Raw genomic sequence first — 27,799 nt, forward strand, 5'->3', positions numbered from 1 at the left:
AAAGAACAAGATGAAGAAGGAGGAGGAGGAGGAAGGGGAAGGAGGAAGGGGAACGGGAAGGAGAAGGAGAAGCAGCTGTTTAAAATGTCACTATGAATTGAGGGGTTTTTTTTCTCCTAAGGAATTCGGAACTATTTTCAATGTGTATTGGTGGGGGCAGGGGAGGTGGGGAGAGCCTTATGTTTTATTTGAGAATTTACTTAAGAACTCAGCCTGCATGGCATATCCTTCCCATATTCTCTTGTTATTTCCCATTCTGAAGTCACTTCTGTGCCTTTACTTAGCTTTCTTGGAGGAACAGGTCTATCAAGTTACTAGTACCTGTTTTGCATAACAATCAGGAAGAACACATTTTTGAATTTTAACTTTCTATTTTGAAATAATTGTTTCAAGACTAGAGCAAAGAACTTCTCATGTACTCTTCACCTCAAGACTCCATTCACATTTTGCCATGTGTGTCGATAATGCCTTTATAACAGGGGCGCCTGGGAGGCTCAGTCGTTAAGCGTCTGCCTTCGGCTCAGGGCCTGATCCCGGAATCTGGGATCGAACCCCGCATCGAGCCCCGCATTGGGCTCCTCCGCTGGGAGCCTGCTTCTTCCTCTCCCACTCCCCCTGCTTGTGTTCCCTCTCTCACTGGCTGTCTCTCTGTCAAATAAATAAATAAAATTTTTAAAAATAAAAAATAATAATAATGCCTTTATAACAGAATGATTCAATCCAATCAGATTGTTTAAAAAACTCTAACAGAAATTAACTGAAAATGGATCAAAGAGTTAAATAGAAGAGTTATAACTATAGAAGTCTTAGAAAACATAGTCGTAAATCTTTGTGACCTTTGAATGGGCAGTGGTTTCTTAGATATGACACTAAGAATATAATAAACAAAAGGGAAAACAGATATATTGGATTTTATCAAAATCCAAATTTTGCACTTAATAGGACAGCCCAAAGAATGGGAAAAAATATTTGCAAATCATAGATCTGATAAAGGCCTAGTATTCAGAATATATAAAGCTAAACAGAATATATGCAGCTCAACGATAACCAGACAAATAATCTAGATAAAAAATGAGCAACGGATTTGAATAAACATTTTTCTAAAGAATATATACAAATGGCCAATAAAGACATTAAAATATGCTCATCATCATTAGCTATTAAGGAAATGCAAATCAAAGCCAAAATGAGTACCATTTCACATCCATTAGGATGGCTAACAACAACAACAAAAAAAAAGACGAGATGTCAAGGATGTGGAGAAATTGGAACCCTCATACATTGCTTGTGGGAATGGAAAATGTCATAGCAGCTACTTTGGAAACAGTTTGGTAAATTCTCAAAAAGTTAAATGTGGAGTTACTCTATGGCCCAGCAATTCTATTTCTAGGTATTTACCCAAGAGAATTGAAGACACAAACAAAAACAAAAACAAAAAACCACCACCCCCCGAAAACAACTTGTAAATGTTCATGGCAGCTTTACTCATAATGGTCCAAAATTGCAAACAATCCAAGTATCCATCAACTGACAAATGATCGAACATAGTATAGCTATAGAATGGAATATTATTCAGCTACAGAAAGGAATGAAGTACTGACACATGCTACAACATGGGTTAACCTTGAAAACCTTACGCAAAGTGAAGAAAGTCAGACACGAGGCCTATATTGTACGATTCTATTTATGTATGATGTCCAGAATAGTAAATAAATTCATAGGCAAAAATTAGATTCATGGCCGCCAGGAACTGGAAAGATGGGGGAATGAGAGTGACTGCCAATCAGTCCGGAGTTTGTTTTTGGAGTGATGAAAGATATTGAAATCAAATAATGGTGCTGGTTGCACAATTTTGTGAGCAGATTAGAGTTTTACATTTTAAAAAAAGAATTTTTGGAACTAATATAATGCTGCATGTTAATTATACTTCAATTTAAAAATTTTTAAAAAAATAAAACCCTGAATTTTATGGTATGTGAACTGTTTCTCAACAAACAGCAACAATGACAATAATAAAAGATCCATTTAGGATCATGCAATATCATGTTCTTTAGTCTCTTTCAGTGCAGAATATTTAAAAGGCCTGTTCTTGGTTTTTGAAAGTTGTAGATGAATTATTTTATAGAAGGTTTCTGAATTTGAGTTTGTCTCATGTTTCCTAGTGGCTATATTCAAGCTGTGCATTTGGGGCAGGGAAATACAGAAGCTGTTCTATATTCTTCACATTGTATACTTTGATATAGTATCCATGATGTCGATTTGCCCCATCACTGACTATGCTAACTTTGATCACTTGTGCAGGTTAGTGTCTGCAGTGTTTCTCCATTCCACTGTTACTCTTTCTCCTTTCAAAATTAGTAAATATTTTGTGATGAGATCCCTTGAGATTATTTGAATATCTCATTTTTCATCACAGTTTTACTCACGGTATTAAGTGAGGCCATGTTCAAAGGGGGCAAACTATATAAGTCAATTCATGTAATCTTATATGTTCAAATTGCACATTTGCCTTTTTACTTTCTAGTATCAATTTCTAAGGGACTGAAATGTTCCCATTTCTCAAACCAAGAAAAAACCCCACAACGTTTATTGGTCATGGGCCTTCACTTCGACATGCCAAACACATTTCCAGGAATGTAGTCTATGTGTTCAGGCCTGGATAAGTGTTGGAGAAGGATGGGTCATAATATCATAATCAACCCTTTCATTTCCATAGGACCTTACAGTTTACGAAGCATGTGCACATGCATATGTCCTCTGACTCTCACAATGTACAGGTTAAATTAGGGATTATTATTCTCTTGGTTTTGTCAGTAAGAAAAGAGATATTGCCCATGTAAATGACCAACCTACAGCCACACACCTGGTGATGTGCAAGTTGCCATAAGCATGCAAGTCTCCTGTTCCAGGTTTTGTTGTGTTCTCCTGAGCTGCTTGGTGGAGTTTTATAATGAAGACAATGGTGATGAACATGCCGGAGACCTCAGTAGACAAGTGCCGATGAGTACGTAGAGAAGTGAGCAAAACTTAAAGTCATTTTTTCCTTCAAGGCCTGTACTTGGAGAGGTAAAAATTTAAAAATAAACCTACTTTACACTTACATTTATGGTAATTTAACAGCTTCCCTGTGGCAAAGATTTACTTTTCCTGGCGGGGAAAAAGGAAAAGAAAAGAAATTAATACATATGCCATAGTAAGAAATATGTATATAAATTCCATGACATTAAAAGGTTACGATGAAAACCAAAAGTCTTCATGGCCAATATCACTTCAGTGGGAGCTAATTTTAACCATTTCTATTCTAAGGTTGCTACTGTCACAATTCTCAAAGTATACTTATGCCTTTATGAAATCAAGAAATAGAGGCATAAGTGTACCTTAGTATTTATTGTCTACCATCTATGAAGGAAAGTTGTTAATTTATATTACCTTCCCACTTTTAGTTCTTTCCAATTTTTGCTGAGTATATCACGACTTTTCAAAAATTCTGCATACTACCTTTATAACTTTAAATAATATATCTTAGTCACTTTCTATTATTCTCATCCTTAGGTAGCATCCCATAATCTTACAAGAAATTTACCTGCCTCCATATGCTTCCCTCAGTCAGCTTTTCTCTCTAAAGATTTGTCACCTCTATGTTTATTTTTACATTTCAGACATTAAAAATATGCACGTTCTGTTCTGTATGCCATAATTGGTTCTTCTACAGCTCAACCACAGGTTGATTCCAAAATTTGAAGAGCAATAACTGTTTTTAAACATCATTTATAAATATTAAAAGGATTCTGGGAATGTATCAATTGTAAGACAAATCTAGACTTCAATTTCTTTTAGGCCGTGAGTTGTGGAAGGGTTGAAAGAAAGGGTCAATGTCATCATGAGCTAGTATCTGCTTTGAATAGAATATGGACCAAAGACCTGAGGCCGCTCAGCTGCAATGAAGCCAGATGTTTCCTCATTGTCTTTATGCAGTGTGGTGTGTAGAATCAACACTAGCTAAACTCAAAGCCAGCAGAACCATCCACCATTTACAGTTCTGCAATTCTGCCCATCATTTCCCTCCGGGAGCTTCTTTTATCTCCTCTGAGAAGCTAGGCTGATCATGTCTATCTTATGACAGATGCTGTGTGAAGATTAAATGAGACAAGGAATATGAAAGTCTTTTGTGAGCTGTAAGTGTTTTACAAATGTTATATACTGGGTCATTTCATAGTAGAAGGAGTTTGATTCCCAAGGGTATTGAGATAGGATGAATAAAATTCTAGAAACACTTTTTTGGGCGCTGGATTGGGAGTAGCAGATCTGGGTTCTTGTCCTCGTCTACCATGTGAGCAATGAGGCATTTCCAATTTTGGGAGTTCAGAGCTTCTATCCATAAAATGAGGCTGTTTACTCGCTCTCTTTCATCCATGATGATCAGGAATTCTTATATAGGTGTGTATTTTGCCGACATTTTGTATCATGTTTCCATTGATATCTTTCCCTGAACTTCATGCACAGTTGGCAGGGATTTTGTAGGTTTTTCCATCTGTACCATATGTGGGGGTGAGGATGAGCTCACAGTGTAAGAGTATGCCCATGTCATGGTCTTTATCACAATCCAACTACTAGGAGAAAGAGAGCTTTTGTGTACGAAGAAATGAGCTTCTGAGGATTCAGTTCTGTTGAGGAGATGTGAGTGAGGTCAGAGGAAGCATGAGAAGGACTGAGGTAGACAAAAGTTTAGAGGCAGCAGAGGAGAAAGGGTTGAGGCATGTAGAACAATATGGAAATCAGTCTCCTAAGAAGGTAGAAACAACTGAAGTTATGTAAGAAAGATTAGTAAGGAGCACTGGGAAAATGCAGGTGTTTGTTTTAGACGGGGCAAACAGTGCCAGGTGCAGGGATAGATCAAGACCAAGAAAAGGAAAGACAAGAGAAGCTGAAGATCTAAGAAGGTGGGAGGAATTGGCATGATGAGAAGAGCACAACATACTGAGAAACCTGTGGGCTTGTACGCAACTCAGGTGAGGGGATGTTTCACATACATGAGCAGGTATGAGCAGCTTGGGAGAGGATCACACCAGTAGGGGTGGGAGCTTGAAACCGGGAAGTGAGAGGCGCTGAAGGTGGCAAGCAACTGAAGGGGCCTAAGCCAGCAAGGCCATTTGACCATCTATCCCAGGCCCTTCACCGTCCAGATCACAACTTCTCCCTATCTGCTACTTTTACTTCAGGAGCTTATTTATCTAAGCTTCTTCTCTATCCTTGCTCTTCTTCACAGTTTCCATAGTTGACTTGACCAATATCTGGCTTGACCTTGACTTTGAACTTGACTTTGAATTTAACTCTGATTCAGACCCATATTTTATCCCAATCATCCTGACCATGTTAGGCGTGTCATGATCATGGGGACCGAGTCTGTACTTTTGTAATTATATAACACTCTAGCAGTAGAATATAAATGTAGGCATGATCCAACTGTTTATAAGCCTTTTTATACCACTCTTACGGAGTTACCATAACCGTGGATTCCCTCTCTCTTCTTTTTTTTAAGATTTTATTTATTTATTTGAGATAGAGAGCAAGAGAGAGCACGAGTCGGGGAGAGAGGGAGAGGGAGAAGCAGGCTCCCTACTGAGCAGAAAGCCCAATGCAAGGCTTAATCCTGGGACCCAGGGATCATGACCTGAGCTGAAGGCAGATGCTTAACCGACTGAGCTACCCAGGCACCCCTCCTTCTCTCTTCTTGAGTCTATGAGGAGATAAGGTTTCCACAGACATCCTCGTATCTTTAGGGCAGCCTCTAGGTGGGTAGGACTATCCTCTTTAAATTTCTGGGCCAAGAATAGTTCTGGGAGCACCTGGGTGGCTCAGTCGTTAAGCATCTGCCTTCAGCCCAGGACGTGGTCCCAGAGTCCTGGGATCAAGCGCCACATCGGGTTCCCTCCTTCGCTGGAAGCCTGGTTCTTCCTCTCCCACTCCTCCTGCTTGTGTTCCCTCTCTTGCTGGCTGTCTCTCTGTCAAACAAATAAATAAAATCTTAAAAAAAAAAAAAAAGAATAGTTCTGGAGCAAGTGAGGGAAGAAGTGAACATGGGGAGGAGAAAATGAGGACGATGAAAGTACACCAAGGTCCAATCTGGGTCACTAATTTCTTGTGAGCTATGTCTATCACTAAAGACTTTCTCAAAGTGTTGTGGTCACATAAGCATCCTCTATAGAAGGAACTCTAGCTTCATCACTAAGAATGAATTATAGATCTCTTTATTTGAAAGAAAAATGTACAATTTGCCATTGTACTGTCAGTGTTGTCTTGGTACATAGTGGTATCTACATTTTACAAGTATGGAAGGCAAGTGTTAGAGAGGAGGTCAAGCAGTGTAGTAGTTAGTGCCAGAGATGTTCTGTTAAGGCTACAGCAGGAGGGGATGCCTGGGTGGCTCAGTCGGTTAAGCGTCTGCTTTCAGCTCAGGTTGTGATCCCAGAGTCCTGGGATGGAGTCCCTTGTGGACTCCTTGCTCAGCAGGGAGCCTGCTTCTCCCTCTGCCTGCCTCTCCCCTTGCTTGTTCTCTCTTTCTCTGTGACAAATAAATAAAATCTTTAAAAAAAAAAAAAGGCTACAGCAGGAGGTTAGCAAGGTGAGAGACAAGAAAAAAGAAATTATGGAATGCCTATGGAAAGAAATGGGCAGGAAAATCTTCCCTCCAGGGTTGGCTTCTTATAATGAAGGAGGTGCCCCTCTAAGGAACTTCAGAAAAGAGACTAATATAAAGGACCAGTATGGTCCATAGACTAGTTCCCAGTGGCAGGTACTGATTAAGGAAGGTAAGGACTCCAGGAGAGGGTAAGGTGTTCACTGATGGTGTGTATGTGTGTGTGTGTGTGTGTGTGTGTGTGTGTGTGTGTATGCATGCGCGCGCACGTGCGTGGGTCTCTTGGAAGTCACTTGAGATTCTTCATACAAAGCTTTCTCCTAAAGAAGATTTGTATGTTCCTCAGTTCTAGATTTAAACTGAGATATTACATCCGATCTAAGAAACAAATACAAGCAGAAGTAAAAGATAAACTCTCTGGGGAGATTCTTTTATTGAGGTACAAAAAGAAGCCAGGAAGTCAGTGAGGCATGAGTTTGAGGAAGACCACAACAACTTTCTCCACCCAACAGAGATGACTCCGAATCTGTCTCTGCCCCTACCCAGAGCACAGGCCAAGATGAGGGAAAAGGCAGTCAGAGCTGGGGATGATGACGATGATGGTGAAGATATCATCACTCTGTACCCATGTCTGTGGAGAAGTTAACAACTTCCTTCATGAAGTAGCTGAACTTTTCCATTAGTTTTCCTATGAGAAAACACAAAACAAGATTCGTTAAACAAGAGGCAATGTTATGTAATGTCAGAGCCAAAAGGAACTATAGAAATTATGAGGCAGAGCTTAATGTTATAGATGAAGAAACTGAATCCCTGAAAAGGAAGGTCCTTGCCACAGGCAGTTTCTGACAGAGACAGAAGTAGAGTCTCTCTAGTTCGGTGATACTTCCACCCCCCCACTGATCAGTGGGATCCCTCCACTGATTCCAGAACCTGGGCCCATAAACCAAAATCTTACAGTAATACAGGAGGAGGACTTCTGGCATGGAAAGCTGAGGTGGCCTGCCAACAAGGTGGCCTGCCAACAAGGCCTGTGATGAAGCTGGGTCCTGCGTTAGTGAGAACTGCCACTACATGTCCACTTCAGTGTCCTTGAACACAAGCCAGCTTCTAGGCCAAGGGCCCAATGTGTGTGCCTGTTAGAGAATCTTCCCTTTTGTGAATGTTCCCTATTCCTGAATAGAAATAAAGATGCAGACATATCCTTCTGAGCGCAGGCCCTAAACTGATATTCTAACTTGTGTAGATAATCACAAGATGAAAAATACAGGATCGAAGATAGGTAGCCAATATCCAGTGGTCTAAAGGAGACTTAACAATGAACAAAGTGGACTTGGGGTGTAAGGTAATAAATGCTAAGGTGCCTGTTCTACATTAAAGAAGTGACAACTACCTAGTGATATTGCCTTCAAAAATACGGCACAGACCAAACAAAAATACCTAAGCAAAACATGCCCGTGGGACCCAGGTCCAAGCACTGACAGCTTGCATCCCCCTCTTTTAGATGATAGAAAAAAATTTTGTGCTAGCCTTCTTCCCCTCTTCCCTCTTAAGGCTACAGTTACTTAGAGCCACTAGGAATTTGAGAAGGGTAAAGGCTCTCTAGCCACAGTTTGTCTAAGAATCAAGCAGTATGGCTACAAGTCTCTTAGAAATCATGTAGGATAGTGGCTTTCAATGATTATTTAGTATGGGGTTCAAGACCTTTTCTTCTAACAAGATACTGTGTAGAACTCCATTGCCTAAAATAGCTGAACTTGGGGTTGGAGATCACCTCCAAATGATCCCCTTAGCCCCTTGGTGACTCCTGACCTGCCTCTATAGAACCTCTGGGCTCCTGGTCTTACTGGACCCCCTCAGTTGAGACAGGGATTGGCAGGTGGGTGATGGATGGAACTAGTTCAAGCTGGCAGAGCAGGTGGCCCAAACCTAGCCTGACTGTGAGACAGTTTTCTCTCTCTACCAGCTGCTTCCAGGTGGAATAAGCACAGCTTACGGAGAGTGACACAGGCTCATAGAGGAGAGGTTTGCAGTGCAGGACACTGGCCGCAACTTCTTTTTGCTTCCCGCAAGGTACTCACAAGTTCTCAATGCATAGGTGGCACACATTCCCATACGTGATGTAGTCAGAACCACAAACGGGCAGGTATGTGATGGGGCAGGGGATGGCCACCACTGGGTACTTCTTGTAAATGCTGCAGTCCACCTGCGACAGACACAAGAAAATATCCTAGGCTATGCTGGCTATGTTGGGCAGGAAGCAAAATACCATCCTAGGAGTCCCAGATCAGATATTCTGTAGCTAATTCTATTAATAATATTATCACCATGACAAATACTAGTATTGCTATCCCCACCTCTGTTACTACTGCATACTTTGTTAATAATTCCTGAGCATTTCCATGCTAGACATTAAGCTTAAATCATACATGAATTTTCTTTGTTTAATCTTCATAACAACTGAATAGGGTAGGTTCTACTATTACACCTCTTTATAGATGGGGGAAATTAAGGCTTAAAAACAGAGAACTTGCATAATGTAAAAGCTAGTCAGTGATGGGGTTGGGATTCAAATCTAGAGCCTGTGCTATTAACCACGGTAACTGTGTCCTGCCTCTCACATGTTGTCCTTCCCATGAAGACTTTACCAACCTCTCAGCTGGAAGTCATCTCTCTCTCCTTTAACTTGGGATTTTTTTTTTTTTTTTTTTTTTTTTTGCAGTCTATGGTTAGTAACATGTATGTCATTTGTCTTCAACTGCCTTCTGGAAAGCAGAGGAGATTTTTTAATCTGTGCCCACCTTCTCCTTTGCCCCCTCCCCAAACACCCTGAATTAATTCTATGTATATATTTCAAAAACATTTGTTGACTAAATGTCAGTCAATAGGAGTTGAAATTAAAGTGTAATTCAATATACTCACTGTTGTTAAAGGTAGACTAGCAGCTTCTGAAAGAGAGTTACAGATGGAAATGTTAAAAATAAAGCAAAGTCTTGAAGTCTCATTAATTAATGTTAATTTGGGCCTATGGATTGAGATTCTGCATTTGCTCCGGTGACGAATCTCAGCACACAGTCTGTTCTTATATAAAACTCCAGCTGTTTGCTGAAGAAGCCAAATGGCCAATAAGGTAAGCCCTTTATTCAGGCAGGAGAATTGACCAGTTTCCTCCCTTTATCGACCATGGGGCATTTTCTGGAACTTATTATGTCTTTGATAATGATTCAAAGTCAGATAGCAATAGAAAGTATTGCAGTCACTCCTCCTAGGAGCCTGAAGTGCTGCCATCTTTGATATTCTCCCCTCTGAACTGATATAAAGAAATGTAATGGAATGTTCTTAAGGTGTTAGAATCTTTATTTATTTAAATAATTTTCAGGATGTAAAAGTCTAATTGTTGATTCCGAGGTTTTGGAGTATTGTGTTTTATTTCGATCCTCCTGGATGGATTTGGACAGACATCCAAGTTTTTCTGTGTCATTGCACTGAGGAATAGTATCTAATAACACCAACCACTTCCAGTGGCCTTATGGAATGGTAGAATTATGAAGAAATTAGTTCTTTTTTTTCTACGGCTCCACGGATGAAAATAAAAATCCTTGAAAGGGAAAACACTGGACCCAACCCTCCCCAACACCTGTTGGTACATAAGACTCTCCCTTCCCAGGCCAGGGCTGTTTGTATTATAAGCCAGTACACTTTAAATCCGCATGACCAGACATTTTCCTCCAACACTGAGAAGGGGTTATTTGGGAAGACAAGCTTAATGGTTGCACAGGGCACTCTGTGCCCTTAACTCACCCAAGTTGCTGAAGAAATGAGTCATTGTGCAGAGCAGAAGGAGCCCCCCGATGATCTTCATGGTGGAAACGGCTGTGGTGCAGAGGCTGTCAGGGCTGTCACACCAGCTATATCAGCCATACCCTAGGAAAGGGGTCAGGTTTATATGCCAGTGCTTGGTTTCTCCACCTTTCCCGTGAGATCATCCAGAGTCAGTATTGGCTCTGAGAGGCTCTCAAAACACAATGTCACACCCTGGGTGGTGTTGCGGTTCCTGTCACATAATTGCTACTTATTATCTGACCGAGAAATTGATTATTTGAGGTGAGAGGTATTTTCCTGCCTGCACCAGAGGTGGGGACTGTTATTTAGAATTCTCAACTTCAAGTAGTGGAAGAAATTAACTATAGGCTGTTTGGCCTAGTTATGAAATAAGTAAAAAACGTCAAATTTTTTTTCACCAAATAAAGAATATTCGATTCAGATTAGACAGATCACACTTAGGTTTATATTCTGCCTCCTGGGGAAATACTGTTCATTTTTGAAGCAAGGAACATAGGAAGCAAGCTGGGACCTGGTGGGAGGGAAAGTGACCTTAGCATTTATGAGACTTGGAGAAGTGCATTGACATTTTCTAGCTGTGTGACCTTGGGTGAGTCATTTATGTGCCAACAGCCTGTATCAGTCAGAGAGACTGGATTATGCTATGCTAACATATAACCTCAAGATTTCTGTGACTTAATGTATGTTTATTTTTTACTCAAGCTATCCACATACAGTTGTCAGCAGATGGTGCCATATTGCCTTCAGTGGATCCCAAGCGGGCTGAGTAGTTTTGGAATATCGTTCATTGTCAAGGTGGAGTGAAGATGTGCCCTTGGAGATTTCCATTTTCAGCAATTATATATTCCCCTTAGAAATGACACTACTTTTCCCTCACCATCAAGTGACCTGGCTCAATCACAGAGGTTACAGTATGATCTTATCTTGTCCCTTGAGGACCCGAAGGATGAGAACTGGAAAATAGTTGTCAAACAGTACAGAGACCACCCCACAGCCTTAGTTTCATGCCCTGTCAACTGGGACCTACTGCTAACCACAATAGAATTTACAGAACTGGAGTCACCTATATGAAAGTCTGTTCTAAAATGCAGTGCGTGTCATTGTCATTGTGATTGTAATTATTATTAATGATCAGTGAAAAGTTTCTGCTATGGGTTGCTGACATTAGATTGTAAACTGGATTTTCCAAACACAATTGTCCAATTAGCTGTTTTTCGTCTGTTGGGCTGGAGGGCATATATGTGAAAACCTGAAGGAAGGCAGTGGTCTCTGTTCCACCAGTCTTTTGTTTGGTGGGTTTATTTCAGTACATTCTAAAACACAACATCTGCAAGGAAAATAAACTAATAATAAATGACATGGCATGGCTCCCTAAAATTTTGACTTTTACGTCTGTTTGGGAAGGAATATAATGTAGTAGTTAATATAGGCATTGAGTCCAGAGAGTTTTATTTGGACTCTTGCTTTTAATAATTGTTGACTGTATGACTTTAAGTACACAGGTTAAGCTCTGGATGCTTTTGATTTCCTCATCTGTAGCATAGAAATAATATTTACCTCCCAAAATGGCTTTGAGTATTGAAGATAGATAGATAGATGATAGATAGATAGATAGATAGATAGATAGATAGATAGATAGATAGATAGATAGATACACACATATACTCGTGTGTGTGTGTGTGTGTGTGTGTATCAGAGTGCCAAGATCATAATTAGAGCTTCATACATGGTAACTAGAATATGGAATGTGATCTTCAGGACAACTCATTGAGGAAGGAATTTTTATTACCCTAATTTTACCAGTGAGTAAGTTGAGACTCAGAGGATTTAAGTAATCTTCACAAGATCATGATACTAATTAATGGGGGAGACTATGTTGAGTTCAGTAATGGAAAAAAAGAGAAGTGAATGCCATAATAAAGAGAGTTCATTATAAGTTTTATTGTTTGCTATGATAGTTTGAAGACAATGAATACTGAGAAAAAGACATTATATTTTAAGAAGAGGTGTCTTTGTTGCAGTTTGAAATGCATTTAGCAAAGAGGAATGGGAAAGGGCTCAAAGGGAGAGTAGGATGAAGTAGTGAATAACATTCTAATTTTTTTCAGATATTTGTTAGTCAAAGAGAGGAGGGGAATGCTAAGCCTTCAGCAAGGTCTAGAATAGATCAAACCTGTCTTACAGCCAAAGGGAAGAAGAAGGAATTTAAGATGCATGGTGGATGGGGGCTAATTATAGCATTATAGGAAACTGTAACTGGAAGAAAACTAACTTTCTGAAGATCACATGATTATATCTATCTATCTATCTATCTATCTATCTATCTATCTATCTATCTATATCATCTGTCTGTCTATCTGTCTATCTATCTACACATATATATGATCTCATTCAATACTCAAAGCCACTCCGGGAGGAAATATTGTTTCTGTGTTACAGATGAGGAAATTAAAACATCCAGAGCTTAACCTGTATCCTTAAAGTTGCACAGTCAACATTGTAAGGTTGGTTCTGGCTGTTAAGTTCTGGGGTTGCCTTTTGTGATAGAAAAATCGAGTTGGTCTGGAAGCTGGAGAAGGTTGGAGAGGCTTGGTACAGACATCAGTGGAAGAATGTCAGATAGTCAACAATGGATATGAAAATTAATGGCCAGTAGACAAAATTAGCACTAGATTTTTTCAGGTTCAGTCAGTACCATGCTGAATATTTCTCCCCAAATATATTATGACATTGAGTAAGAAATGAAAAAAAAAAAAGTGACTTTCTGGATAGGGAGTGTGTACATCAGAGACTGGAGGGGAGCCATAAAGAGGGCCGTAGGCTCAGAGAAGAGTCTAGTGTTCGAGAAGGTTCTGATAGACTATGCAAGGTGTGAGTAGTTAAGAGTTTCGAAGTCAAAATTCAGAATACATGTGGACTTAGTAGTAGTAGTAGGTTTGGGGAGTATGAACAATTGTTTATGGAGGCTATGGCTAATAGGCAAAATGTAGGATTAATTTCTCGGGGGGGCTGAGATGATAATCCTCGGGGGTGTATCCAAATATAAAGCAGATAAAAGATTGGTGGAAATGAAGTTCTTTGGATTTAAAAAGGTGAGGAAAAGCAAGGTCAAATGATCAGGCATGGGTTGCTTTAGGTCTGGGCAGCTGTTTACATAGAAATTTTTAAGTTGCTCAGTGAGCCAAGGATTATAGAGGGAGGATCCTTTGCAGGTGAAAGGTGAAGATTGAGCAGACAAAAAGTCATCCATTTAGGCTGGGGGCAGTGTCTTTATTCCTCCTAGGCTTGCTGCAAGGGGTGGTGGTGGTGGTGGTGGGAACTTGAGGCCTTGTCAGATTATGACATGGCTCCATCCTAGGGAAGGCAGAGTAGAAAAACGGGGAAAAACAAAAATGAAATGAGAGAAAAATTTGAGAGTATTAGGGATTTCTTCCCCAATGGATTTAAGGTGCCACAGGGAACAGAAAGGTGACCCGTCAGAAGGTGAGAGATGGGTGATAGAATTAAATTGGTGCAGGACCTGATTAAAGAGTTCTGGGTCAGTTAGCTGGAGGGAAATAAGGAAGCCAGCACCACGGCTGGGCAGTAATCCAGGTTTAAGATAATGGCTGTAAGAAGGGAAAGGTACAATAAGAAAATTAACCATATATTATGCACTTATTATGTGCTGGAATTGTGCTACATTTCATGTGTGCGTTATCTCATTAAAGATTTAAAATAATCTCATGAGATTGGTGAGGTTATTTGTCCTGCTATTTAGCTGAGGTAACAGGGACTGAGGGAAATGGATAGTTTAAGGTTAAAAGCCAATGCTTTTTAATCGCTCTGGTGTATTGCCTTTAAATCTAAATCTAAGAGATTTGAAGACACATTGGAAATTGGAATAATAGGAGTAAAACTGGTCAGCTCAGAGCAGTGAGGAAGGACAGCTGATGTTTTAAATGAGCTGAACACTGGATTGGTGCGTGTTGCCTTTTTATGTGCGAGGGTCATCTGGAAAGAAGGAGGGTCCCAGTGGGGAGAGAGGGTGATCTAGAGTCAGGGGACAAGTGTCCCTTCCCCACCCCTCCACCCTCATCTATCTGAGACACAGTGCTGTGACAGTCCTTTTTCTACATCGCGCTACTTCTCCCACATTTAGTGAGATTGACCTAGATTGGTGCTTCAGGTTTTCAAGTTAAAAACCCTTCCTTGAAACGCTAAGATGTACAAATGATAAATAAGTCTGAGGATTGGAGGTGGGTGAGAAGAAGTTGGAATTCCTATTTAATTCTGTATTTTCCTCCTAATTGCTGTATCAGCCCATTCCCCAACCCCCTGGGTTCCTTCCTTCTTGGCATCCATCACACACTCCATCCAACACCCTCAAGGCCTTCTTGTGATAATTTTAAAATCATGGCCTAGATTTGGGTGGACTAGCTCTTGCCTTGTTTGTCCTCCTCTCCCTTCCCTGTGTGGCTCCTTCACATTCTAGCTCCTTTTCTTCTTCTTCCTTTCCTTTCCCTCACCTCCTCCTCTTCCTTCTCCTCTTCCTCCCCCTCCTCCTACTCTTCCCCTCCTCCTCCCACTTCTTCTTCTCCTTCTTCTCCTTCCCTTCCTCCTTCTCCCCTCCCCCTTCTACCTCCCCTTCCTCCTCCTTCTTCTCCTTCTCCTTCTTCTCCTCTTCCCCCTCCTCCTTCTCCTCCTCCTCCTTCTTCTTCTTCTTTTCTTCTTCTTCTTCTTCTTCTTCTTCTTCTTCTTCTTCTTCTTCTTCTTCTTCTTCTTCTTCTTCTTCTTCAATGTAGTGCTGTGTTCATGCCCTTTTGTCTACTGGGACACAATGACCTAGAGATCTGGATATTTGCATTTTGATCTTGTGTCTGGCAGGACTTGCTCCTTGCTCTTCTTGGGAACGAGGAGTTAGCACATCCAGGGATCCTATGCTTTGATTCTCTTTAATTTTCTTCAAATTGTTGAGGCCAAATAGTTTCAATTATGGGACAAGAGGTTGTAAATGAAGGGTAACAACTCTTTTTCCTGTTGGTTCATTTTGCTCCTATGTGACCTCACAGTATCTGGATTTAGATTTTACACATACACACACAGCTTCTAGCTCCTATTGGTAAAATCATGTCTATTGTGCTCAGTGCTGAAGGGAACACTGTTTCTTTTGGGAGGATCCACAATACACTTTATTTTATTAAAGGCTCCATTAAATGTTCTGCAATACTTTAACTCAATTTTCTCCAAACTTAATTTGCCATAGTTTACTTATTATTTTACAAACATTAAACAACATCTAAAGAGATGTTAGTGTTTTCTTTAACACTGAGAACTAAGGATTTACTCCAATTTCCTGTAAGTTGATGATGTCCAATATAAAGGTTTGTTACCAAGGAAGATCACTGAATTTTTGGTCTGTTTGGCCTGCTCAGCAGTTCCTCCTCATATTGAACAGAACTCCATTTCTGGAGAAAGCCTTCTATATGGCTTTCTAGTTCTCCACAGTGGAGACCAATAGAATAAGTCTGCTCTCTCTTTCCGAGTCTATTCCTTCAGATTTGCAAAGGCAGCTCTGGAGGGTCTATTCAAAGTCCTTTCTCTTCAGATGATATAGATCAGCTTCTTTAATATTTCTAATACAGTATATAATCCCTTAGGTTCTTTAGACCCTGACATATTAATACAACATTACTTAATAACAGTGAAACACAAGTCATAATCAACCTCGCCATTTCCCTTTGCTATTCTGGTCAGTGTTATCCTCTCTGGAGATACAGAGAGAAATGAGGTAGACAAAAATCCTACTTCCTAGAACTTCCTTTCTTGTAGAGTAAAAAAAGGAAAATAATAACAAAAATAGTAAGATGATTTCATATTTTTACAAGTATTTAAAAGAAATTGCATCATGATATTAGAATAGAGAAAAATGTGGAAATAAGGAACAAATTGCATTGGGTGATTAGAGAAGGCTTCTCAGAGCCTGAACGATGAGGACAGACACCTGAATGATGACAAGGAGCCATTCTGGAAGAGCCAGGGAATCAGTGGTGCAGAGAGAAGAGCTGGTGTGATGGCCATAGGCACGTCAAACTTTTGAGGGAGTCCACTTTCTGCTCTTCCAGGATTATATAAAATGGCTGCTTTTTCTTTAAAAGAGTCAACTTGTAAATCAGTTAGGCTCCAGCCCACGTCCTCTGTGATTAGGCTACTTGTTTTCCACTGAATTCTATGTGAGATTGGATTACAAAATTCTTTCAACTATTTTTTCTTTTTTAGATTGTCTTTTCTACATGTGTCTCTCTTATTATTATTTCCTATTATAAACTTTCCTCCTGGTGATTTCCATTAGAGTCTGTGTCCAGGAGTTTATGGTCTCAAGCATCCATTCAGTGTCTACTTACTGAACTCCTATTATATTCCTCTCTTGTTATTCTATGACCTTGTTTTATTCATTTTCATCATAGCGTTCGTTGTTACCTGTTATTTCCTGTTCCTTTATTTGCACACTATTCATCTCTCACCACCGGGGTGCAGGTTTCATAAGAAAAGATCTTGCCTGTCTTGTTTGTTTGCTTCTACTAGAACCTGGTATATAGAACATTGTAGAGTAAGAACTACTCCACAAATAAGTATCAAATGAACGAAAGAGTTGTTTTAAGATTCCGCATCATTAGTCAGCAGGTAGAGTAACAACAGAATTCATCCAGCATTGGGAAGAAATCATCTGGTTTGCATCAGTGAATTTAAAAAGAAACAAAGCATACCTCACTGGAACTTACACAAATTTCATCATTTTAGATTGAATTCAACTTCATTAAGAAGAGGAAACTGTGAAGTATTTAACACATTCTCCTCCACTTTGTTTCCCATATGACTCAGAATCTCCTTTAAGTTGGAATCACTGTTGTCTGAGTGAACAAGGGCTCCTTTGCAGAGCCCCCCTCAGTGGTGAAGCCAAGGGGATAAATGTACCCATGAGAGCTGAAAGAGCACCTCTGCCTGCTTCCCAGCTGCTCCCACCACTGCATCTATGCCAGGAACCCCGCAATCCCAGTAGTGCCCATAAATCTATAAAAAGATTTATCAGCTAAGCGAAAGTTTCTGTGAATTAGGGTTATACGCACATAGTTCATGAGGGGTACTACCTAAACATAGCATGTCCAGATCAGATGGCCAGGCTAGAAAGAAATACATAACTATGTCCACATCTTGTTTCTCTTACCAAACTTACCTCACTTTGACTCTCCTGCCTGGAGGGCAATTAATTTCCATTCCTTAATTTTTATTTTGATGGAGTTACTGTTCTACTGTTCCATTTCTTTGGTGTGCCTTTTATTATTTTTGAAAATAGAGATTGAAAGATGAAATAATACAATAATATTAAGTTACACAAGACGGTCAAAATTAGCAAGAGAAGGTCTATATTTTATGACAATTTTTACTTTGAGAAAACAGACCTGAGACGATTTCCCAGCTCCAAAGAGATCCACCCTGATGGACCCTACTGACCAAGGGCCCCTGGGGGAAGGAGAGAGGATGATGTAAGAGGACAAAGACCCTGTTGCCACCAGAACTGAGCTGTGTATTAGCTGGAAAGGGGATGGAGAAAGAAAGCAAAGCTGTGGGGACCTTTCTGGTTAAAGAACCGGTCAGATTAAGATAGAAGAGTGAGGCTGACATCTAGTGGCAGAAACAGGTAATGGTACAGAGCCCCCTGAAGCCAAAGGCTGATCACTTTTTCACTATTCATTTCCCCAGCCTCAAATATAATAATGGCTTCATGTCCCTGTACTAGACAAGATCTTTCAGTTATAAGTGACAGCTTCTAAGATGGATTAAGCAAAAAAGAAAAACGAATTTATTGACTGATGTAGTAGGAACAATGGAATGGAGTAAGGATTAAAAATGCTAAAACTAGGGGATCAAATGGTATCTACTCTTTGTCTCAAAAACATACTATTCCCCTAGAAGTTCTTGGCTTTCCTCCCTCTTCTTAGCACATAAGCATTCTTTTTCCCTCTATGAAGGTGAGCTTCATTTACGAGTGGAGGTTAAAGGTCTCAAACAGCTGTTTGTATGTGTGTGAAATGTTTTCTTAGGCTCATGTCTTCAGGTGAGATTAGTGGGGCAGGGTCAGATCTCAGGTGAGCCTGCACTTTGGGGTAAGTTTAATTCGGGGAGTGTCAGTAACACCACTTGATGATAGATCTTAGACGCAAGTAAAATGAAAGCTTATTTTAAACAATTAGCACACAGGGGTAAATACCACCTCTTTCATTATTATGTTTATTTGTAATAAATGTGTCAGTTGGTTCTCCATTAGTTTAATTCCTTTGTTTTCAGTTTTGTTCCAAATCTGGGTGTAGCATAGATGTGTTATTTATCATATGCCCTTAAATTACAAAAGAAATAATTTTCGCAATTAAGTAGTGAAACGAATAGCAAGTGTAGTATTCCGTTACTCCTTAGCCACATTTTCCATATTTATAAAATTTAATATGAGGACCAAATTCCCTAAAGAAAAGAGATTTAAAAAAAGGTGATTAGTATCATAAGGAAAGTGGGTATTGCTTCACATTCTCTCATCTTCCAAATGTAGTCCTGAGAAAGGGAGCTGGTTTGCAATTCCCTTTATACCTGTCTTTTTCCCTGCCGATCAGCCCACATTCCTCCTCTATCTGGAATTATTATTCAAAATAGGGTTCTGTGAAGTTTTTCAACAGAGAATCTTTCATCTCCTAACTTATTCCCATTTTGATACCTTTCGATTCAACATAGCAATGCCAGATTTTTTTTTTTACCAAGAAGTAAAAGATAACCATAAGAAGAGTGCTGTGCATAATAATTCACATAATTCACACTCTGCCCAAATTTTCACCAGGCTTACACTGCTCATAGACTACAGTCTATTCTCCTTACCCCTGGTATATTTTTCCCAGAAAGCTAGCCTCTGCTTAACCTTCCACCTTTACGTATTACTGTTCCCTAATACATAACATTTATTTCAACATATTTTTTCTCTTTATTATTTCCCTAAAGACACTGCACATTTTCTCAAGTCCAAATGCTCTCCCAAGCAGAGAGCCCTGTATAAATTGCCCATTCTATTTTATAAGTCTATTCAAGTTTTCTATTTCTTTCTGTTTCAGTTTTGGTAGTTTATATGTTTCTAGGCATTTATCCATTTCTCCAGATTGCCCAGTTTGTTGGCATATAATTTTTCATAATATTCTCATAATTGTTTGTATTTCTGTGATGTTGGTTGTGATCTCTCCTCTCTCATTCATGATTTTATTTATTTGAGTCCTTTCTCTTTTCTTTTTGATAAGTCTGGTTAGGGGTTTATCAATCTAACGAATTCTTTCAAAGAACCAGCTCCTGATTTCATTGGTCTGTTCAACTATTGATTTTTTGTTTGTTTGTTTCTATATCATTCATTTCTGCTCTAATCTGTATTATTTCCCTTCTGCTGGCTTTAGGCTTCATTTGTTGTTCTTTTTCTAGCTCTTTTAGGTGTAAGGTTAGGTTGTATATTTGAGACTTCTCTTATATCTTGGGGTAGGCCTGTATTGCTACATACTTCCCTCTTAAGGAACTGCTTTCGCTGCACCCCTAAGGTTTTAGACCATCATGTTTTCATTTTCATTTGTTTCCATGTATTTTTTTTTATTTCTTCTTTAGTTTCCTGGTTGGTCCATTCATTCCTTAGTAGGATGTTCTTTAACCTCCATGTGTGTGTGGTCTTTCCAAATTTTTTCTTGTGGTTGACTTCAAGTTTCATAGCGTGTGGTCGGAAAATATACATGGTATGTTCTCAATCTTTTTGTACTTGTTGAGGCCTGATTTGTGACCCAGTATCTGATCTATTCTGGAGAATGTTCCATGTGCACTTGAAAAGAATATGCATTCTGCTTCTTTAGGATGAAATGTTCTGAATATATCTGTTAAATCCATCTGGTCCAATGTGTCATTCTAAGCCATTGTTTCCTTATTGATTTTCTGCTTAGGTATCTGTCCATCGATGTAAGTGGGCTGTTAAAGTCCCCAACTATTATTGTATTATTATCAATGAGTTCCTTTATGTTTGTTATTCTTTTATATATTTGGGTGCTCCCAAAACGGGGGGCATAGATATTTACAACTATTAGATCTTCTTGTTGGATAGACCCCTTTACTATGATATAGTGCCCTTCTTCATCTCTTGTTACAGTCTTTAGTTTAAAATCTAGTTTTTCTGATATAAGTATGGCTATTCCAGCTTTCCTTTGGAAGCTAAGAAGGCACTTCCAAGTGTCTTGCCTAATTAGCCCATGCCTGAGAAAGTGACAGCAGCTATTAGGAAGAAATGCTAATGTAATTTAATTATTCTACATAGTCTGGTGACAGTCATAAATTCTCATTCATCTTGCTTTGAAACTGATGGTAGATACTTGGTTAATTACCATTTTTTTCAGTTTCTGTTCTTTTCCTTTAAATGACATTTCAGTCATCCTCTGAATCTAGTGCTTGCTGTGCAGATGAGCACATATTTCCTTTATTGGACTAGCTTCTACACCCCGTTTTCTTCAGGGCTCAGCAATAATATCCTTGTGGGTTGGAAACATGACACTGGAAGCCCATGAAGATTCTTTTCAAAGGAAGATGTGCATTAAAGAGTTAGCTCAACAGACTTGGGACACTCAAATTAGCTCCTGGGAAGTAACCATAAGCCCTTGGAATATCCCTCCTGGTAAGAGTGACTTTGTAACCTGAAGTTATAAGCCGTGCCCTATAGTTTATGCTCAAGTGAATGCCTGTCGTTGTTCACTGTGATCTTAAGCCACTCTGTATCAGTTTGACCTCTGAGAATGTGGGGTGGCTGGAGACTAAGTAGTTGTCAGTCATGCAGGTGCCACAAGCTTAGGTGACTAGCTTCTAATGAAAGGCCTGGGCACCAAGGCTTTTGTGAACTTCCCAAGTTGGCAAAACTTCATTTGTGTTGTCACACATCATAGCTGGGAGAATTAAACACTGCCTGTGTGAGTCCACTGGGAAAGGTCGACTGGAAGCTTGTGACTGCTCTCTCCTGGACTTCATCCTATGAGCTTTCTGCCTTTGCTGATTTTACTCATATCCTTTCATTGTGATAAACTGCTACCATGTGTATTAACAGCTTTTCTAAGGTCTGTGAGTCCTGCTAGGAAATCATCAAACCTGAGGATAGTCTTGGGGATTCCCAACACAGAAGATCTAACAGGTCATGGAAGAGTTACTATCAAGACATAAGTCTGTTTGCGAAAACAATTTCAAATGGAGTTAAAATACATCACAAGGAATATTATTAATTTTTAATCTAACTTTCCTATTGAACTTATTTGAAAGGCAAAGAAATGTATATCAACTGTCAGTTTCTATCTGTGTAAGACCACATAACCATTTTGTTATTCATGCGTATATCTATACCTATATCTATGTATGTATCTTTATCTATATTGATATCTATATCTATTTATGTCTACCAAGCAATATTTATGGGCACTATTCATAGGCATGTCAATGTGATTTGTTAAAAATTTTTGAGTGATTTGAGGAAATGGATTTCTATTCATTGTTTGAATACAATCTGTAGATATCTATTAGCATGATTTTTGTACAATTCTGCCAAAACATCACATAAGCTTTTCTTTCTTTTTTTTGATGAGTCAACTTTGAATGCTAACTGAATTTTTTCAGAGAGACTTTTCTCTTTATACATAGTCTGTCCCCAGTCTTTTATGAACAATAGAGGTTATTTTAAATAAAAAGTCCCATCCATCAGCAAATCCAGTTCCTTGGCTAAGATTATTTGATATTTCTGTGAGGAAATATGGAGAAAAAAATAGTATTTTATTTTGAACTCACCACTGATCCACACAAAAAAAACACTCATTCTGGTAAGTGTGGCCATTTGTAGCACAAACATATGATGTCACATCTGGACACTGTGATGTATAAGAAGGATCCACTGAGTAGTACATTTTACATGGGGGCTGCAAATATCAAAAAAATGTCATATGAGTAACAATTGGTAGATTTTCCCCCATCTATTCCTGGCCTGTCACTTCCTACCCCTACAGAAATAATATCAAGTGTTTCTATTCAATTGATCTTTTTCAAGATTTTCTTCTGGGCTTTGGTGAGGCAGGTTTTTTGCTGACTGCAGTGTCAGAAAATGCAGTGAGCCACCCATCATCTCTTAAAGTCATAAGCATTATAACACCCCCACTCAAATCCCAGATGTAAGTTTCCGTTTAAACTTGGAATCCCAATGCGATGAACTCATTCTAAGAACTTTGTGAGTAGAGATATTTATGAATTTGTGAACTTCTAGGGGAAGGGACTCAAATGTTATTGTTGAGAGTGAGGGTTCTGTATCGAGGCTGGGAATAATTCCTGTATTTACCACTATTTAACTTTATGACCTAGAGCAAGTGACAGGTGTTATTTCATTTAATGCTCAGAGATGTATTTTACTGTTATAATATTTGTGCTACATGAGATTAGATCTAAGTCTGGAAAGGTTATACATGCCCAGGGTCACATGGAAAACTTTTGTTCTACTTACCCCCATAAAGTTTTAGGTCTCTCATGTAAAGAGAGTGATCAGATTATCATCAGAATTCAGAACTGAGAAATTTAAATTTACCTTAGGCCATTTATTTATATCATGTGGCTTGAAGATTTCTGCAGACAGATAAAGTACATACACAATAGGTTAAATGAAATCGTTCTTCATGGAATATCTTTTCACCCACTGAAATTACTAACTGAATAAAGAAATGTAATTTAATTACTTATTTGCACAAAAGTATACAAAATAACTTATAGCAACAGAATTTGTGGGTGGTGTTCTTTGTTAACTACTTTATTCATTTATTCATTCTTTCCTTCATTTTCACAGTCCTGACTGTAAATGTAAAATTTATTTATAAATTTTCTAAGTCACTGAGAAAAGAGGTTGGAGGTGTAACTTGCAAACTATGTTATTTTCATTGTTACCTGATTTTTGTTGGCCTTAATTTCCTCCTCACTGCAGTTGGAATGAGTGTACGTACTTTAAAGTTTTTTAAAAATTAAATATGATTTAGTAAATAAAATATTAGGCTCATTCCTACCAAGATGCTGAACTAAAGAGGATACTATGAATGATGATCAGAAATTTTAAGGGTTCTTTGGCTCTGGAGAGACTGACTGGTTCTAGGAAACTAGTTTGTGTGAGGATGCTGGTGTTGCCTGGGGATAGAGGGTGGCCAGCTGACTGTGGGAGAGGGAAATAAAAAAAGATTATCATAGCTCTGCTCTTCCTTATCTTTCACTGTAATATGATCTTTTAAATAATCTAGAAAATTCTTGCTTTCCAAAAGTTAGAATTTCCAAAGTTCAAAGAGAAAACTTGAATTATATTTTAAAATTTTTCCCAGAGGAGACAAGAAGCCTACCAACCTTTCCAAGAATAGACTGTGCCAATTGCACATATAATCTTTTAAAGAATAATTTTAAAAAATGGAATGCTTCTTTCTGATTCTAAAAGACCAGAATCTTTTAATGGTAAAAGTAGCTGGATATAGTGATGAAAAAAGAAAAATAAAGGCCTTCATCTAGTAGAAATAAAATAAAGTAAGAGTATATACTGCATACCATATATAAGAATAAACCTCAAATACAACATAAGAAATGAAACCTTGCAAGGATCAACTGAATTTCTCTTTAATCTTAGTGTAGGGAAGGCTTTCTGGTAGGTGAGGTGCTTTAGCATAGTTTTGATTAGCATTTTTTTTATAGTGAAGTTGAATTTCTTTTATAGATTTAAGAGCCGTTTCTGTATTTCGGGGGTATGTGTATGCGTGTGTGAATTGTATATGTATGCATTTTACTTATTTGGCAATTGGTTTTTATTTTTTCCCTCAATTTTAAGTATTCTTATATATTAGCTATATTAGTCCTTTATCTGTGATTTGTGTTGCAGATATTTTCTTCCAGTTTATCAGGTATCTTTTACTTTAAGGAATTTGCCCTGAAGATACACCTCCAACAATACAAAATACATATGCATAAGATTATTGCAGCATTGTGTGTAGTTGCAAAATATTGGAAACAAACTACATGCCCATACATAGAAGACTGATTGAATAAACTTTGGTATACCTACCCAAGGAAGTTCTATGCTATTGCATAAAAGAATGAGGGAGATCCCTGTGAATTGATATGTTTTGATATCCTGAATTGATTTTCAGGATGTTTGTAAACTGAGAAAAGCAAGTGGCAAGCAGGTATCTATAGTATGCTATCTTTCATGTAAGAAAGTAGGAGAGTGACACAATGTGCACACATATGTTTCTATGTAACACAGGAAAGACAGAGATCAAGGAGGTCCATTCCATAAAGATGGCTGTGGGGTTGGAATAAAAGGAAAAGGGGTATGGAGGTAATGACACTTCTCTGAACCTAAACTCTTGCTCATTTTGTTTTATTTTCCTTGTGTTCAAAATAATTTTGAATTGCCCTTTGGATTTTTCTTGACCCATACATTATGTAGAAACATGCTATTTCATTTTCAAATTTTGGAGGGTTTTCCAGAGTAACTCCCTTTTCTAACAGTGATACCCGATTGATACTCTCTTTTCATTGTTCAAGCCTAACATTCCCCACTTAGTCACACATGATGACTTTTCTTTTCTACAACTAAAAGAATATCAGATGTTTCTCCCCCAAGACTTGTAAGTTTGCTTACCTGAAAAAACAGTATGTGCCAAAGTGGAGGAAGCCAGGAAAAATATGATCGTGTAGGAAAAGGCAGCCATTTAATCTAATCCAATGTCCTGCTCTGATGAGACCTGGGAAAAGGCTTGAGATAGTTTATTCCCAATCTTACACAGCTGGATTTCCAAGCTGTAGAGAACCCAATACCTTGAGGTATTGCATTCCTATAAACTTGACCATGATGGTCTCACATTGGCCTGATCCCAAGGCTTCAGTCCTGAGCGGGCCCTTCCACTCCAAAGAGGGAAAGTAAACTATTAAAAGAATTTTTTTTTCTGCCAGCAGCAGTGTACAATCCCAGTCCTGGTTGGAAGAGGAACTGGGCTCAGGGTTCTCATCAGGGCTGGCCCCAGGCATGTTCCTTTTACATAGGTTCCCCCTATAATCTATCATGTACACTGGAACGTTCATGTTAGTAAATATAAACACTCTAAGAATTTATTTTAAAAAATTTGAATAAACGGGGGACTGAGGACTCCTGCATTATCAGGGACCTGTCACTTTATAATGTGAGTCATTTGATTTCCTGAAATAGACCAGTCTCTTCAGTCCTTCATTTCCTAGCTAAGTGTCTTCTTGCAGACCACTTACACATGCTCCAATACAAAGAATGAATTGAAAATAGAATTGTTGGTCTTGGGTCATAAAAATTATGTATACCTTTCCTGATGCAAGAATCAGGATATATATCTAGTTCTAAATATAATTTTTATGATCCTTAGGTAGGTACACATAGTTTTATATATATCAGAGAGATCAGAGTTCAAATTCTAGCTTCAACACCTCCTATAAATGTGAGCCTTGGAAAAATTATGAACTTCAAAGCTTATTGAGGTGGTCAACTGATACTATTATAAGTAAAGACATAATCTATATTAAATTGCCAATTGCTTTAGCCAAACTCTTCTCTTGTAGGGATGGAAATACTAAGCCCCAGAGAGATGTTTTCCAAGTCATTTCCTCAACTTCTTCCTGTCCTACTCTGTCCATTCTGTCTCTTCTCCAAATTGTAGCTGGTGGGCATGCAGAGAAATAAAGGAGCACCCTATTAGCTGCTAGTGAATGTTTCCCTACTTTCATATGCAGAGGAAGCAGAAGGAGGATACTGGAGGAGAACAAACACAGGGAAAAACCTACTGACAGAGAAGAAATGCAAAGATCCCACCACTGATTTGAACTAAGGATGGAGGAGATGAAGAAATATTACCTGAATGAGTTCCTGCAGAATGTGAGCCTACTCTAGTCACCCTGAGGTCACAGCTAGCCTTGAGTAAAGTTGCTATCCTATCAATCTGTGGCCAGGGGCATGCTGAGCACAGGGAGCAGCCTCCTAGCTCAGTTGAGTGACCACTTACTTGGCATGAAATTACTCTAACGGCTGTTTCCTACTTTGATCCCTCTCTTGAACCACCTCCTCTGGTGTTTCATGTTCCAGCAGGCAGGGACAGAGCTGAAGGTTCCATTCTTGTGATTTCTGGTTGTGGATCATGAGAACAAGAAGGACCAGCATCCTAAATATTTGACCACATTTACAAAGGTTAATTGCCTACCACATTCCAGATGATCTGGTGAACTTTCTTGCCTAATTCAAGGCTGATTCACCCTTCTGGTCTCTTTCTGCCTCCTGAGGTCACTTAGTCCATCTGCTTCTCAGAAGGTTTACCTGTTTTATCTTTCTAGGACATGATTTCTGACGTCAGCCTGAGAAACTTGGGTACTGCAATCAATAATCTTTGTAATACTCAAGCCTCCCAGTTTCTCCACTTGTTTCACTCTACTTCAACACAGGAAGGCCTAAAAATGTGCCATTAACTGGAAAATTTCTATCACATAAACCTTAAACTTTCTGAAGTAGTTAGCATGCCTTTTGCTGCTTTGTCTTTTCTTCTCAACCTGAGTCCCATAGTTTGACATTTATATTTAACTTTTTGACATGGCCATACTCTTTTGACATCCTACCCTTTATTCTTCCCTCTTCCAAGCCAGAATAAACTCAACTTCCTATTTTCCTACTCCAGATCTCAGTTAGTCTTGGTTGGTCACCTAAACCTGCTAGACTCCTAAGAAAGCCTCTTATTTAATATCATGTTGCTAACTATGCCACCCATCTACGTATCATCTCTTTTTTTTAATCCATTTTTTTCAACTATCTGACCATACCTCTCCTATATGACTTTGAATAGCAAAGTTCACCTCTTCTTTTTTTATTATTATTATGTTATACTTCACCTCTTCTTTATCAAGTAGGGAAGCTTCAGGATGAATCAACTCCACTTTTTTTGTCTTTGCCTTGTAATTCTGGAAATTTTATCATTTACCTTTCTATTTTTCTGCTTCTCTTCATATCAAATTATGAGGAATCTACACATTCATCCATCCCTTTCTTTCTGCCAGTACCTGGTTATGTGGTCTACATTCCTCATCACATTTATTTCTTATAATAATCCCATGCAGTTTATAGCATTGTGAGACTTGTATAAGAGGAAAAGAGACTGAAGCTTAGAAGAGTAAATTCATTTGCTGGAGCTAACTAGCTACTAATGAGTGGTAATGAAGTGACTA

The 27,799-nt window shown here is 38.8% G+C and overlaps 3 protein-coding genes across 8 annotated transcripts in view; 1 reads left to right on the forward strand and 2 right to left on the reverse strand.

Annotated features, from left to right (window-relative positions):
* LOC123803671 (sperm-associated acrosin inhibitor-like) overlaps window positions 1-27,799 on the forward strand; it is a 125,726-nt gene that overhangs the window by 44,588 nt on the left and 53,339 nt on the right. The gene's annotated exons all lie outside the window — the stretch shown is intronic.
* On the reverse strand, window positions 8,712-10,496 carry LOC148108859 (serine protease inhibitor Kazal-type 7-like). The gene is made up of 3 exons (XM_087867765.1): window positions 10,436-10,496; window positions 9,557-9,582; window positions 8,712-8,840 (listed from the first exon to the last, which is right to left on the reverse strand). Exons 1-3 carry the CDS (start codon window positions 10,494-10,496, stop codon window positions 8,712-8,714), a joined length of 216 nt encoding a protein of 71 aa, XP_087723891.1.
* On the reverse strand, window positions 22,336-25,278 carry LOC148108860 (serine protease inhibitor Kazal-type 13-like). The gene is made up of 3 exons (XM_087867766.1): window positions 25,209-25,278; window positions 23,124-23,161; window positions 22,336-22,467 (listed from the first exon to the last, which is right to left on the reverse strand). The coding sequence occupies exons 1-3, from the start codon at window positions 25,276-25,278 to the stop codon at window positions 22,336-22,338; spliced, it is 240 nt and encodes a 79-aa protein (XP_087723892.1).

This window comes from Ursus americanus, chromosome 15, assembly GCF_024610735.1.
Source record: "Ursus americanus isolate L20-20 chromosome 15, mUrsAme1.1.p, whole genome shotgun sequence".
NCBI classification, from domain to species: domain Eukaryota; kingdom Metazoa; phylum Chordata; class Mammalia; order Carnivora; family Ursidae; genus Ursus; species Ursus americanus.

Excerpts from the sequence above, each read along its gene's own strand:
- LOC148108859 (XM_087867765.1), bottom strand. The coding sequence starts at position 10,496 with ATGAAGATCATCGGGGGGCTCCTTCTGCTCTGCACAATGACTCATTTC. Across the intron at positions 9,583-10,435 it reads TCATTTCTTCAGCAACTTGG|AAGCTGCTAGTCTACCTTTA; the intron begins GTGAGTTAAGGG and ends ACTCTCTTTCAG. Across the intron at positions 8,841-9,556 it reads CTAGTCTACCTTTAACAACA|GTGGACTGCAGCATTTACAA; the intron begins GTGAGTATATTG and ends TGTCTGTCGCAG.
- LOC148108860 (XM_087867766.1), bottom strand. The coding sequence starts at position 25,278 with ATGGCTGCCTTTTCCTACACGATCATATTTTTCCTGGCTTCCTCCACT. Across the intron at positions 23,162-25,208 it reads GGCACATACTGTTTTTTCAG|AAATCTTCAAGCCACATGAT; the intron begins GTAAGCAAACTT and ends ATCTGTCTGCAG. Across the intron at positions 22,468-23,123 it reads ATATAAATAAATGGCCTAAG|CCCCCATGTAAAATGTACTA; the intron begins GTAAATTTAAAT and ends TGATATTTGCAG.